The 15,601-nt window shown below is 45.6% G+C and overlaps 1 protein-coding gene across 3 annotated transcripts in view; it reads right to left on the reverse strand.

Annotated features, from left to right (window-relative positions):
- LOC144110446 (uncharacterized) overlaps positions 1-15,601 on the reverse strand; it is a 102,976-nt gene that overhangs the window by 69,138 nt on the left and 18,237 nt on the right. For all 3 annotated transcript variants that reach the window (XM_077643345.1, XM_077643344.1, XM_077643343.1), the window contains exons 2-3: positions 7,130-7,247; positions 1,396-1,630 (exon numbers count right to left, since the gene is read on the reverse strand). In XM_077643345.1, the coding sequence (XP_077499471.1) occupies positions 1,396-1,608 (213 nt within the window). In that variant the 5' untranslated portion in view covers positions 1,609-1,630; positions 7,130-7,247. The remainder of the gene's footprint in view (positions 1-1,395; positions 1,631-7,129; positions 7,248-15,601) is intronic.

Below are 15,601 nucleotides of genomic sequence, written 5' to 3' on the forward strand. Positions count from 1 at the left end.
GCAGTTGGTGTTAAGCCGATAAGACAAGCATGCAGCATCTTCTAGAAACAGCAAGCGCGGCTCGAGTGCAAGATCGCTACCAAGTTTTGTTCTTTCTCTGGGCAGTACCATCAACTCAGCTAAATGTGCACTGTGAGCTGGTACAAGCTCTCACCAGGAGTCTCACAGGCATATTTGCTGTTATTTTCCTTGGCAACCTCCATAGTCACGACACGTGAGCAAGAACTTCAAAACAAAAGCAGTGATAGCACTGCAGCCCATTCACGGCAGCATCAGTGATACTAAAAGATTCCCCAGATATTTCATACTACCTTCCTAGGCAAAGCAGCAGATGCAAAAGTTGTGCCACATGGCAAACCACAACACCACTGCTGACGCTAACTGGATAACATGTGACCACCACAGATAACGTATTTTCCACAGTGCTTGCTTCACAGCTTACCCCAGTGCAAAGGCCCAAGCTCACCTTAACAGTGTCCTCCTTACCCAACCCAAGAATGCAACAGTTTTCGGTAACGATGTACAAAAATGATGCTACTGACTCGAGAGGAAGTCCCACATATAGCTGTACCAGTAGACACTCACTCTGATACAAGTCAAGAAAAAAGCGGCTTTTCATCATCAAAGGGCCCTTTTCCAGTCAATGGACACAGCAGATTCTCATGAACCTGCATCGCACACTCTGTGGGGGTGAGGTTCCTGAAGTGAAGGCCGAAGTTGTCAGGATCGGGAATAGGATCCCTAACAAGGCAGGTGCAAGCAAACCAATGCCTGATAAAAACTGCCTGCTATGCCCAGCCGGTGGTAGCTTTCATTTCGTGTGTTGCTATACTCCCCACTCATCGCCACCATGCACAGAGTCTGCGTTTATGTCATTTTTCGGTGATTACATCATCAGAGAGGCCCAAGTTTGACACTGAGCAGAAGGAGAAACTTTTCCAACTTCAAACCCTAACCTCGCAGTAATAAATCCATCTTTCACTACCACAGAAGTGGCAACCAAGCCACAAAACGCCGAACTATCGAATTTCGCTGACAACAAAAATTTTATAAAGTTTTCCTGAGCATCTCTTTAAATCTGACAAAATCCAAATGATGATCTACATCGCCTTACAATGTGCAGAGCAATTTTCGTGCCATGCATAAGTAAGGTATGGCAGTTCAGGTCTCGAGCCAACCTGAATATACCATATACTTACAGATGATCAAACACATAAGCCGCACTTCATCTTGAAGCGGAAAGTCTCATGAATGCATAGAACTGGCCTTCCTTCACCCTTACTCTGCATTAAAACCAAAAGGTTGCACCGTATCATGGAAAAATCCGGTGACTTGAGCCAACTGGAAGCTCCCGTGCAAAGCTGAGAGCACTCAAAGCTGGCACGGGTGTCATACCAAGGAACGGTCCTCGTCGGCGGACCACGGCACGACTGGTGACATGTACGGGTCCAGCTCCTTGTTGGCCCGCTTGGTGAGCTCATCCTCATTGGGGGGTGCTGGCATGCCGTTCACGTCCCGAAAATATGGGTAGTGGAAGACCATGGAATGGTACCAGTTCTTGCGCACCTTGGGCTTTTTGCGGCGCACTGCCAGGTGCGTCAGCAGCATGGGCAGGTCTTTCTGCAGCTTCCTGCGCAGAGTAGCACCACACGTTGCCATGTGCTCAGGCCAGTCTCAACAAAACTGGGAACTGGTACAGTACACACACTGTCTAATAAACACAGCAGACTACATACTTTCCCAGCACTAGTTGTTGATCAATACAATCTCGCACCAACACTCCCTTGCCGTCCTAGTTAACCAAGTTGGTGGCGCGAGTACTCCATACTGGTCGCGGTCCCAAGCTCTAGTCCTAGATCAGGGCGAATTTTTGATCAACGGCAAAGTTTTTAAAAAGTTTCATTTTCCTTTCTAGCCCAAAGGTTGCACTCTGGTAGATGCTAATAAGTAATTACTCCAAGAAATGAGAACTGTAATAGGAACTGCAACTGCAACCTCCTCGGAAGAGAAAGCACAGATCTCATCATTCTATCAGGCTGGACAGAATCTGGACACTGAAAGCATATTGAAGTTGGCTTGCATTAACAGATTACCACGGTTTAATGACAATTAGGCGAAATTTTCTTTTAATATGTGGCTTTCAAGAGCAACAAAAGGCCGCAAAGTGAAATACAATTGTCACCACAGGCCGTTTTCGGTAGGGAACTGCAAAGACATAAAGATACCTTTTTCTTTTACGCCTAGATAACCAAGGTTAGGCTACACCAGCATTCACTTCCCAAATGCGATCACAGGTTCCTAAAAGCATTCCATTTTTAAATGCCATTTTCTTATCCATAAATGCATGTTTTGTTCCCAGACAAACATCAACATGCATAGCCAAAGAGTAAAAGACTCGCACAATAAAAACTTGATGGGTTGTTCTCGGTGTCCCTTTAAAGCTAAGACCACTACTTTTGGACAGGAAAATTCCCCATGCCATGGTCTAAACACGTGTGCTTTGCAGCATGCACTTGTGTCGCTGCAATAAACGCTGTCGACAGACATGACTACGTGCAACAAAGCCAACCCCTATCAAATGAGCGGCTTTGCAAAACTGAAGCAGTGGTTGCTGAACACCTTTCAGTCTTGGGAAGGACACTTGCTAACACAAGACCCACAAAATCAAAACTCTGTTCAGCTCCAAATAACACCAGTGCTCAAAGGGTTTCAACAATCGCTGTTTGTGATGCCATAAAAAAACTTACAATGCTGAAAGTATGCGTACAATGCCATTTTTCAACCACCAATGATAGCAGTTAGGCAAGTCGCTCATTAGTGTCATAAAGACTAGGGGAATGTTCGTGACAACAGTACTGTATTTATTAGAATCTAGGCTGACATCTTTTTTAAAACACGATTTTTAAAATCCGTTGTATTCATAAAATATGACGACAATGCATAAATGCATAATAACAAAAAATGCAACATGCCAGTGGCGGCCCCGCGAAACGCCAACAGAACACGGCACTATGACCATTACTATACATAGCCAATGTCTATAAAAGCATACAAGATGCACACAAGCACTGGTTACCATTTTGACCACGTTTTTTGTGGTGGCATGGGCATGTTCCACAACAGTGCAAGTTTTTCACAGACTTCATTGCACCAAGCAGACAGTGTCATTATAGTGCCTCCTTCAAGCGAAAAGTTGTGCTTGCTACAGAGCAGTTCTGAAACCTGCAAGCTGGTCGGGACTTTGGCGTGGACGAAAAGAATGATCCCGGTTGGAGAGGGCAGCATGATGTACATTTTGCGTACACCACAATGAGGAGGGCTTTCATGGGCCCGAAGAAAGGGCACCATCACAAAACAGAATCAGCACTGGCAGAGTTTGTGAAATCGTGAGGTTCAGCTGCACTTCCAGTGACCAGCGAGGTCATCATCATCATCATCAGCCTGACTACACTCACTACAGGGCAAAGGCCTCTCCCATGTCTCTCCAATTAAACCTGTTAAACCTGTCTTTTGCCAGCTGCGCCCACGATATGCCTGCAAAATTCCCAATCTCATCCGCCCACACAAACTTCTGCCGTCCCCTGCTACACTTGCCTTCTCTTGGAATCCACTCCGTTACCCTTAAGGACCAGCGGTTATCTTGCCTTCGCATTACATGTCCTGCCCAAGCCCATTTCTTGCTCATGATTTCGACTAGGATATCAAAAACGTGCGTTTCTTTTCTCAATCACTCTGCCCGCTTCCGGTGTTTTAACGTTACATCTATTTTATTCTTTCCATGGCTTGCCGCATTGTCCTTAACTTAAGCTGAACCCTTTTCATCAGCCTCCACGTTTCTGCCCCATAGGCGAGTACCGGTAAGATACCGCTGTTGTACACGTTTCTCTTGAGGGATATTGGTAACCTGCTATTCATGATCTGAGGGAACCTGCCATACGCGCTCCACCCCGTTCTCACCCTTCTAGTTATTTCCCTCTCAATATCCAGATAAGCTGTCACTGCCTGCCCAAAGTAGACTTATTCCTTTACCACTCCCAGCACCTCGCTGCCAATTGTGAACTGCTGTTCGTTTGCTAGACTGTTGAACATTGCTTTGTTTTTCTGCATGTTAATTTTTAGACCCACCGTTCTGCCTAGTTTGTCTAACTCATTGATCATGATTTGCAGTTCATCTCCCGAGTGAGTCAGCAAGGTAATGTCATCAGCGAATCGCAGATTAATAATTTAGGTATTCTCCATTAACTCTTATCCCAAACTTTTCCCAACTCAGGCCCCGGAATACCTCCTGCAAACAGGCGGTGTATAGCATTGGCAAGATCGCATCTCCTTACCTGAAGCCCTTCCATTGGAATTTTATTGCCGACTTTAAGGAGGACTATGGTAGCTATGCAGTTCCTATATATATCTTCCAGTAATTTGACATAAGGCTCATCTACACCCTGATTCCTCAATGCCTGTATGACTGCTGAGGTTTCCACTGTGTCAAATGCTTTCTCGTAATCAATGAAGGCTGTATATAGGGGTTGGTTATATTGTTATGAGGGGGCAAGCGAAGAACGGGACGAATTGATGACAGATGAAAATATCATTTAATGGCTGCGGGCCTAACGTGAGCGCTCCGTCCCACACCACTGCCCTCTTCTTCATCTTCGTAACATTACCCGGGCCCTCTGAGCAATCGTCCCGATCGATTGCTTCAATTCTGAAAGTTTAAGTGACGATGAGCATGGCCAGGAAGGATAGAAGAAGATGAAAGGCTTGCCACCAAAATAAAGGAGATGATATGACGAACGGTTGCCCCTGGAGCTTCAAATCCAGCAGTCGATCGCCCACATTCGAAGGTGAAGGGTTAAGGAATTGTCGGACAGCTTGGGCGGGGGTGGCATCTTGGTTCGGGTCGTCGTTGGGTCATAGTATGTCTGGTCCTGGTCGTCGTGTCTTATTGTCGGGGCTGGGGACGGGGCCGGGGAGAGCTGGTCGGTTCTGGTCAGGTCGAGCTGGGGTTGAACCGGGTGGCAGAGACCAGGTCCCATCAGCCGACGACGCAGGTGAGCAGAAGGCGGCGATGCTCCAAGGACCAGGATAACGATAGGAAACCGGCACCTCACACTAAATGTTACGAGGTGGCAAGCAAAGGGATGGGACAACTTGATGACAGATGAAAATATGATTTAATGGCTCAGGGCTTAGCTAGAGCGCCGCTTCGTTCCACACCACTGCCCTCTTCTTCGTCTTAGTAACAATATTCTGCACATTTCCCTATCACCTGATTGAGAGTGTGAATGTGATCTATTGTGGAATATCCTTTACGAAAGCCTGCCTGATCATTTGGTTAATTAAAGTCTAAGGTTGCCTTGACTCTATTAGCAATTACTTTAGTAAATATCTTGTAGGCAGTGGACAGTAAGCTGATCGGTCTGTAATTTTTCAAGTCTTTAGCATCTCCTTTCTAATGATTTAGGATTATGTTTGCCTTTTTCCAAGCTTCTGGTAAGGCTGAGGTCATAAAGCATTGCGTATACAGAGTGGCTAGTTTTTCTAGCACAATCTTTGCTCCGTCCTTCAACACAACTTTTACCTGACCCTCAGCAGCTGCTTTTCCCCTCTGCACTGCTCCTAAGGCTTTCTTTACTTACTCTTTCATTACTGGTTGGATGATTCATTGCTGTGCGCTACTGTCTCGATCATTAACGTTCTGATTACACTGGCCACTGTATAGATTTGTGTAGAACTCTTCGGCTGCTTTAACAATCTTATCCATAATGCTAAAGACATTGTTCTCCTTGTCTCTTAATGCATACATCAGGTTTTTACCTATGCCTAGTTTCCTCTTCACTGCTTTTAGGCTACCTCCGTTCTTTAGAGCATGCTCGATTCTCTCCATATTAAACTTCCTTATGTCGGCCACCCTGTGCTTATTTGTTAACTTCGATAGCTGTGCTAGTTCTATTCTGTCTGTAGGGTTAGACGCCCTCATGCTTTGACATTTCTTAATCAAATCTTTCGTCTCCTGAGAAAGCTTGCCGGCATCCTGTCGCACCGTCCTACTGCCTATTTCTACTGCGCACTCCGTAATGATAGCTGTCAGATTGTCGTTCATTGCATGAACATTAAGATCGTCTTCCTCAGTTAATGCTGAATACCTGTTCTGCAGCGATAACCTGAATTCCTCTATTTTTCCCTCTTACTGCTAGCTCGTTAAAGAACTGCCTCTTCACTAGCTTCTTCCGGTCCCTCTTCAAGTATAAGCTAATTCTAGACCTTACCATTCTGTGGTTGCTACAACGTACCTTTCCGAGGACACCCACATCCTGAATGATGCCAGGTTGAGTGCATAGTATTAAGTCGATTTAATTTTTAATCTCACCATTGAGGCTCTTCCAGGTCCACTTCCTGTTCTCTCATTTGCAGAAGAAGGTATTCATGATCCGTAAATTATTTTTGTCTACGAACTCTACTAATAGCTCTCCCCTGCTATTCTTAGAACCTACCCCATAGTTGCCTACCACCTGATCGCCAGCCTGCTTCTTACCCACCTTCGCACCACAGAGGTGCTAGAGGCCAAAGCAAGAGAGATGGCAAGAAAGCGATGCAAGAGAGCGATGCAAGAGAGAGGCGTTCCGTGGGACCAGTGAAACAAGCGAGCTAATTCCAGCAGGCCGCATCAAGCGCACGTCACTAGGAGTTGTAGCTAGCTGAGTCACTGCAGCGTGTGATGACATCCCGGAAACCTTGGTTGCGCGCTCGTTCTGAAAGTGCAGCATTCCCAATGCACTTGACGGTTTCAATGCACCTGTGCGAACAAGACAGTATTAAGGAGACCAGCAATGTCGAGGATGAGTCAGCGGGAACAGGTTCGTGGTAATAAATGGCGTTTGCATGCTGTCCTTACTGTCATCCTCATTTTTTATTGCCTGGCTTACATTCAAGGAAAGCTCTGTTTTTTTCTTGGCCTTCAACTTTCAGGTGTTGGCTTAGAATAGAGGCATGGCCTAGATTTGAGTAAATACATTACTAATCACCCTAAAAATGGCACCTCGAGTGTTACACTGCCAAAAGGAGACAGACACCCACCAACCGGTGAGCATATTCAACACAAAACTCCTATGGACACCTAATAAGGCCTTACCTGTTCCTTTCAAGGGCTTCCGTGAGCTCCTGAATATTGATATGTACAAGTTCTTGATAAGAAGGCTTGGCCTTCAAGCACTCCTGCTGGCGAGATGGAGCTTCTGCACTACTCGAGCCTGAACAAAGAAGAAAATGCATACATTTCTTTTTAAGTCCACAAAAACAAAATGAAGCCAATGTAGAAACCCTCACACATAACTGTTTCCAGCTCCCTTCACACATCACACGGGACCCAAACCCCAATCCTCCTGAGCCAGGCTCAAGGCGCATATTGCACTTAGTGTCACAGTCTTCAGTCGCCAAAAGATGCAATGTGGTCGGCCATCAATTTGCAGGATCTGCATAGTTATTACAGCGCCGTCTGTCCTGTAGTAGCTAGGAAACAACTTTTAAAATCAATAGTTCATAACAATGGCCATAGATCACGGCATCTTGTATTATTCGACAAGTAAGCAAAATCAGTTTTGGCAAGCATCCCGAGTCTTTACCCTCCATTGTTCCCTTTCTGTGTGTTAAGAAACTACCTGCCTGCCCCCTCACTGCCATGACATTTTGTAATGTTAATGTGGATTTTTTTTTTGCACTTAATTTAACATCTTTCTTCCTTGCCAGCAGAAGCAATGAATGCTTTCAAGAGGGTCACAGCAGTCTAGCCATACATTCACAAATCTCAAACACATACATACAATTTCTCATACCTTTTTACTTTTCATGCTTCAATAATGCAAAAGCATTATATGTCATCATCATCAGCAGCCTGACTATGCCCACTGCAGGGCAAAGGCCTCTCCCATGTCTCTCTAATTAACCTGTCCTTTGCCAACTGCGGCCACCGTACCCCCGCAAACTTCTTAACCTCATCCACTCACATCAGATGTCGGTGTACAATGTCACTACACATGTAAGCAAACATGTACTCATGACAGATGAAATGCAACATAATGACATGAAATGACTCATGACTCGTAGTCAATCAGCAACATATCATGACCCAGCACTATACAAGTAACCTGATGTAAGGTGTATAAAGTTGGTACAAAGTATGCGTAGTCATGACTTGTACCAATTCTGCAAAGTAGCATGAGTCAGCACTCAAAATGCTTTCGCATTCACATATATAAGCAGTCCTTTTTAGTGTGTATATGTTTTGTGCAAACCAGCTGTGCGGTATGTATGTAGCTGTGCGATACATAGTATCGAAATCGTCCTGTGAACTGTTTTCCTCTGCTTTAACCAGTGTCGATCTTCTACATCTCAATCGGACGTCAAGTATTTATCTGTGGTTAAGAGCAATCAGTGTTTATTTGCTTATCTGACTCCTCAAGGGTCTCATGTTGAGACATTACATAAGGGAGTGGGTGTTACAAGGCAAAAAAAAATTCAGTAAGAATCAAGATGAAATGTTCTCGATGAGCCGCCAGGACGCTAGTGGGTCGATGCTGGTGGCAACTTTGGTGGGAAGGCTATTCCAGTTTTATGCTGTGCGCAAGAAGAATGACTTCTGAAAAGTTCTGGTGGGGGCTTGTGGGGGATACACTGCATCACGGTGGATGGAGCAGGCGATGCGGTGGGCTCTTTTTACGTTCTGGTTATCAGAAGGTAAAGAGTGGAAAAATTTATAAAACGGGCTAAGACGTGCTATCCTACGACGTGAGGCTAGACAGGGTAAGTAGATTTCAGTATATAGTGCCGAGATGCTGGAATCGTAGGAATAATTGCACAAAATGAATTGTGTTGTGTGGTTCTGACCCGACTCGAGGGCGTTAGTAAGGTTATTGCGGCAAGGTTTGTCCATTGTTTTGCATCGGCAAAGAGGAGCAAGGCACATCAAGGCACATGAGAGCAGTAGCGTTGTCATCTTCCTCCACATCTGAAGGTATTGTTTAATATCACGCACAAGCAGCTTCTCCCTTTCTCCCCTAGTCTAAACTCATTCACGGCCTAATGCAACTCTTTGTGAGGAAAGGAAAGGCACATAACTGGCCCACTTTGTTGGTGGACACCTGAATTTCACAGTAAGAAAAAAAGTGGCAGGGTTTTAAACATAGCTGAACTGAGCAGCGGTGAAAAACCTTGTGTTTAGCCCGGTTGGCTGACTGTTTTGCTTAGCTTGGTCATCGGCACATCTGGCGACAATATTAATTCCACTGAAGTTTTAGTTCATGAAGACAAAAATGTGCAATGCACACAGCACGAGAGTGTGTATATTAGCAAGAATACGTTGCAGCTGGTTTGAAACAAGGCGTGATCGGCTGCAGTGATAGTATAGTGCTCTCACGCAGTGGCCAGCAAAGCTGATCTCTTTGCACCGCTGCGGATTTGAATCCCAGTCATGAAATTATTTATGTATGGTTTGCCCAAGTGAATTTCACAGTAAGAAAAAAAGTGGCAGGGTTTTAAACATAGCTGAACTGAGCAGCGGTGAAAAACCTTGTGTTTAGCCCGGTTGGCTGACGGTTTTGCTTAGCTTGGTCATCGGCACATCTGGCGACAATACTAATTCCACTGAAGTTTTAGTTCATGAAGACAAAAATGTGCAATGCACACAGCACGAGAGTGTGTATATTAGCAAGAATACGTTGCAGCTGGTTTGAAACAAGGCGTGATCGGCTGCAGTGATAGTATAGTGCTCTCACGCAGTGGCCAGCAAAGCTGATCTCTTTGCACCGCCGCGGATTTGAATCCCAGTCATGAAATTATTTATGTATGGTTTGCCCAAGGTAACCCTCATAGCTAGGCCTCACGCAAACTCGAGAGCCGGTAGACTGCGTGAAGTAGTCTTGCCAAAAGATCTTGTATCTGAAGGTTTTAGCCAACATAAGCATTTCTTTTTAATGCTATAGCAGTCATCAATCATCACCAGCCCGACTACACCTACTGCAAGGCAAAGACCCCTCCCATATCTCTCGAATTAACCCTGTCCTGTGTCAGCTGCAACCACCATATCCCCACAAACTTCTTATTCTCACCCACCCACCTAACTTTCTGCTGCTCCCTGCTAGACTTACCTTCTCTTGGAGTCCATCCCATTATTCTCAAGGATCATCGGTTATCCTGCCTTCGCATTACATGCTCTGCCCCAGCCAATTTCTTCTTCTTGATTCCAACTAGGACGTCATTAACCTGCACTTGTTCCCTGACCCACTCTGCCCTCTCCCTTAGATAAAGCCAAATATCTGTTCTAGAGCGATATCCTGAATTCCTCTACTTCACCTTTTACCACGAACTAATTATGGGGCTTCGCTTCATTTGTTTCTTCCATTCCCTCTTCAAGTCTAATCTAATAAGAGACCTTACCATTCTGTGGTCGCTACAATGCACCTTTCCAAGGACCTCCACATCCTGCACAATGCCACGTTGAGTGCATAGTATGAAGTCTATTTTAGTTTGTCTCACCAGTGCGGCTCTTGCATGTCCACATTTTGTTCACTCATTTGGAACGTATCGCCTTACAGTGGCAGTAAAAAAAAATGCAAGCTGATGCAGATGCATTTCGTCAGGCAATAAAGCAGTTTTTGAGCACTTCGTAGCAGTCATGGTAGGGCAACTCACACAGGTAAGCGTCTTTGAAAAAAGTGACCGGGCATAGGTGGTTTGTTTCTTAGCTGCGTAGAGAAGCATTTATGGCAACTCTAAAGCTATGCATCTGTGTAAAGTAAGGTAAACCCTTTTCCTCACATTCTGACACGTTTCGATGTTTAGGCATGCTGTAAAACTGCTCCATTGAGAAGTAAAAACCTCTTGCCCAGTTACCTTTGGCAAAGGGGGTATATTTGAACAAATATGGGGCTCTGATTTCTCTGTATGCCCCTGGCCTACGGGAAGCGCACACCTGTCGACTTCCTCACATGCTGGCTTTTAACAAATTCCTGCACTCCAGGCCATACGTCTCATTCACCCAAACCCAGCTGTAAGTTCTTGCCACAGCTCTCCACAGCCTCTATAAGGCTGCTCTCTGTCAACCCAAACCACCTCCACTGACAAACTTTATTCCACTGGTCTCATCCATCCTATTCACACTCTCTCTTCATCGCGACTGACAAGTGGCTTGCCTCTCCGGTACAGTACATGGCCGCTGACTTCTCGACCATGCTACTAGTCTCCCCATCAAGGCGGCTTCTTTTCTACTTCCTCCCTACCAGAAGCTTCTAACTACAGTATACTTCATTTTCCCTCCAATATGTCGCCGGAAATGCATCCTGGCCACCGACATGCTACTGCCTGTCATTATAGTCCTGCCTTCCACCTCTGGAGTCGCCTACATGTATGCCTCTTACGCAGTTCCCCATGGCGCCAGTAGCCAGGTCCTCTCTGATCGTCTTCTCTCTGCCAGAGTCACTCGCACTAGCGGCCCATTCCAACACCCCCACCCCTTCCCCTGGACACACATAAATGAGGTCCCTTCTATGATTAGGTTCATGCCACTCAATATTTTAATGCAGCAACGTTAACGAGCTTGTGGTGCGGAAAATTCGGCATCATTAACCGTGAGTTAAAAATCAACAAAAAATCGCCAGAAAAGCAACCTAGGAGGCTGCTGGCCCACCTATATCATGCAATCTTGTGGCACCGTCACAACCTGTGGAAATATGGCAGGTGGCGGTAAAATTAATGAGTGATCATGCGAGGTTGTCCCACCGGTGGCATGCCATCTCAGTGCAGTGGAGCATCGCTTAACTGCTGCACCCCTGCACCAGGAGTGGTATGAAGAATCCCAGGGATCTTTGAATGTTAAGTAGAGGAAGACCAATTCTGCATATATGGGCATTAAGTGATTAGCTATCGCGTCATACCCTTACGGCCGAGCGTATGTGTCCCCTCCAATTTTTTTTCATCCTCTCCCACCTGTGCCTCGTAATGCTATTTACACTACCTCCCAGGCGGCCATCCGTGACATGCAATATAAAACACCTCCCACTCATCCATCCACAGAGCTCGAGGTTGCACTTCGTTGCAGCAGCCTTGACTGTCTTCCTCAGTCAAGGCTCCTGGAAAGTCGAGGACCAATGGCAATGAGCTGGTTAACCAGTTGGCCTGTGAAATTCTTATCAGGGCACCGTTGATCCCTTGGTCCAGACCTTCGGAGGACAGATTGAGACTGCCCCATCGCGCAGCTATCAAAGAGTAAACTACAGTGCTCTCCGTTTTTATCGCAAACTGTACCCTGAATCCCATCGTGGTCATTCCATGCAGGAGGCTCACATCCTTTGACAGATTCAGCTCAACACTCTTGTCACACGTGCACAAACTCCGCTGCAATTCTTCATGTCCCAAATGCCCCGCCCCTTATGCCAGCATCTTCCGTCGGCTATTCTCCTGCCCAGAAAGCTACGCAATCAGGTTTTTTTCCCACCTCCTCCCACACTGTTGGGACCTGGCTGGACTGGCTTGGAGCTGAGGGTGAGGAAGAACGGCGCCTGCTAGTGCAGCGGACAATCGACGTCCTACATGCCTAACTATTGTGCCCAAATAGTCTCCACTTCTACATCTATGACCAACCCATTTAGAGCTTTCATAGATTACGAGAAAGCATTTGACTCAGTCCACAACTCAGCAGTCTTGCGGCACTGAAGATGAGGAACCAAGGTGAAGAAGAGGCATATGTAAAGATAGTGGAAAATATCTATCAGGGTTGCACAGCCACCACAGTCCCGTGACAAAAACCTAATCAGTAAAGGCATCAGCCAGACAGACACGATCTCTCAAACGCTATTCACCGCGAGTTTACGTGAGGTTCTTCGCAGAGAATTGGAGTGAGCAGAGCTTGGGTATACAATCTCTGAATACCTTAGTAATCTCCGATTTGCTGATGACGTTGCTTTGCTACGTAACTCAGGGCAAAAATTGCAAATCGGTATCGAAAAACTACGAAAGCGAAGTTGTCCTAAAAACCATCAGAGTTAATCTAAAGTAATCTAAGTACACAACAGCTTACGATATCAAAGTCAGTTGCTGGGTGAGTTGGTATTTCATGCTTTCATTAGACACAGCTCGAAGACGAACACGGACAAGACGGGAGGCACCAGAGGGGTGGTGTCTCCCCTCTTATCTGTGTTTGTCTTCCCACTGTGTGAATGAAAGCTTACGATATGCAATGAAGCCCTCGAAGATTTCAGGGAATACGTCTACTAAGGATGGCTAGCAGCCGCTGACCCGAACCACGAAGGTGAAGTAACTAGGCAATTAAGTATGGGGTGGAGAGAATTTGGCAGGCACTCTCCAGTCACGAATAGCACCTTAACAGTATACATCGAGAAGAAAACGTATATTTGAATGTTGCCAGGCCTCACCTATGTGACAGAAACTTGTGGGTTAACGAAAAGTCTTGAAACTGAGGATAGCTCAGCGAGCTACGGAAAGAAAAATGACAGGTGCAATATTAAGAGACAGGAAGAGAGCTGAAATGATGAGGGAAAAAGCACAAGTCAATAATATCAAAGTTGAAATCTGGAAGAAGGAATGCACATAGGCAAAGCATGTCATGCGAAGGCAAGATAACCGATGGTCCAGTAAACAGACACTGAGGACAATGCTATGAAATTTTTTCTGTTAGTTCGGCATTTTGTCGCTTTGTTGCCACTTGTCCAGCAACACAAGGTGCATTTACTGCCGAGAGATTCGGATTCGAAGTTGAAAAACTTTTTCCCGCCGCTACGATTCAAATTTGGGACTCCGATGACGAAATAGGAGAAGAGTGACGTAAAGCAGTGAAACGGAAAGGAGGACTCCGTGATTGCAGGCAGCGAGCATGGCACTCCCGTCTAATAGCAACAAAAGTGAATACTGCCGGCCAGAATTTGAAGGCTCCATCAGCCGTCACCGCTTCGTTTACATTTTCACCAACATTACAATATATTCTGTTCCTGATTCCGACAACAAAGTTCTCGCAAAAAACTGCAACCTTCATTCAGTGACCTCAACCCCACACACCGGGCCATGCTTTTGAGGGCTGAGGCAGCGGGTCTGGCAAGAAAATCCAAGCATCGATGAGTCGGCAGCGTCGCTGCTATCGCCGTGCCACCGTCGTGACTGATGTGTAGCAACCGGTAGGTGCGGGTGTATTTAAATTCTGTAATTTTAGACCTGGTAGGGCTGGTTATGCAGCCTAGCATCTTGGAGCGTTGACGATGCGAACACGCTGAGTGGTGCGTTTGCTAACGTGGAGGCGCATCGAACATTGGCTTACGCAGCTTTTTCCTTGTTGCATTTGCATGCCGTTGCATGAACTTCATCCAAGGAGAACTTAGAGAGGCATGTGGAGGTCCGCTAATGCTCTGCTTTGTAAACCGAAACCATGCAGAAACCATCCGGGAACACAAAACGCATAGCCGCGAAGCACCCCAAAACATATCGAAACTCAGCTGGCCGCCTGCTGCGCCGCCAATAGCAGGTTTTCTTTGACTTCCAACATTCAGGTTGTCTTTTTTTCATTCTCCTTGTGTGAAAAAAGTGCACTGGTGGTTTAAAAAAAAACTTATATACTTCAATATCAATAAAGCACGTAACCTTCATGCATGCTTGGCAGCCTCAAAGATCTGTGGTTTCTTTTCTCCTATTTCATCTTCACAATTGTGCTTGCGAGATTGGCCACTGGCGGCGATACCTGAATTTTAGTTCTTGCTCTTTTCTACCTTACAAGAGCTTTGTTTTCAGAAGGAGTGGTGCTTTTGTGTTTAGAAGCTGGTATTTTATCGATACAAGCCAACTTAAATTTTTCTCCCAAGTGTCCCTTTAAGGTAATGGAAGGGATTCCAAGAAAAAGCAAGCTTAGCAGGGAGTGTTAGAGGGTTAGGTTTGCAGATAACATTAGGACGTTTGCATAGATAAGGTGGCCGTGGCTGACACAGGTCGAGATTAATTCAGCAGATATGGGCAGGCTTCTTATGCTACAGTGGATGTTGTTGGCTGCTGATAATGATGACGACTATGATTCTCGGTAATTGTATCATATAGGCGCCACCCACACAAACGCAAAGTACAGGCGTCGCCACGATGCAGCTGTGAAAGCAGCCGAACCAGAGGCCCAGTGCTGACGTCGGCAAGATTAGGCTGTGAAGGCCGCTTCATTAACATAAAAATACACAAATAACAAGGCACGTCTTCATTCAATCATAGAAACCACCTTACAATTGTGCTTTAATAATGTATAACCGAGCATTGTAATCATGTTGCATACTATTTTTTTGTACCCCACTGAAATTTACCATCTTTTTTGGAAATCTAGTACAAACATGGCTGAGTGCAGCTATGCTTCTTTTTTAATTGGTAACAATTAAACTGCTACCCCTAGTTAGTAGAGTGCCCTGTGGTTATGATTGGTCTTGGTTTTAATTGCAACTAACTAACACTAATTAATTTGGGTCACTAACTAGAGCAGTGCATTTAAACTTGACCTCAGCTTTCCAAAGGTATATGACTCGGTGCTATAGGGCAGTTGGGCAATGTTCAACAGCCTAGCAAGGGAACAGCA

The sequence above is a fragment of the Amblyomma americanum genome, chromosome 11 (assembly GCF_052857255.1).
Source record: "Amblyomma americanum isolate KBUSLIRL-KWMA chromosome 11, ASM5285725v1, whole genome shotgun sequence".
Lineage (NCBI taxonomy): Eukaryota > Metazoa > Arthropoda > Arachnida > Ixodida > Ixodidae > Amblyomma > Amblyomma americanum.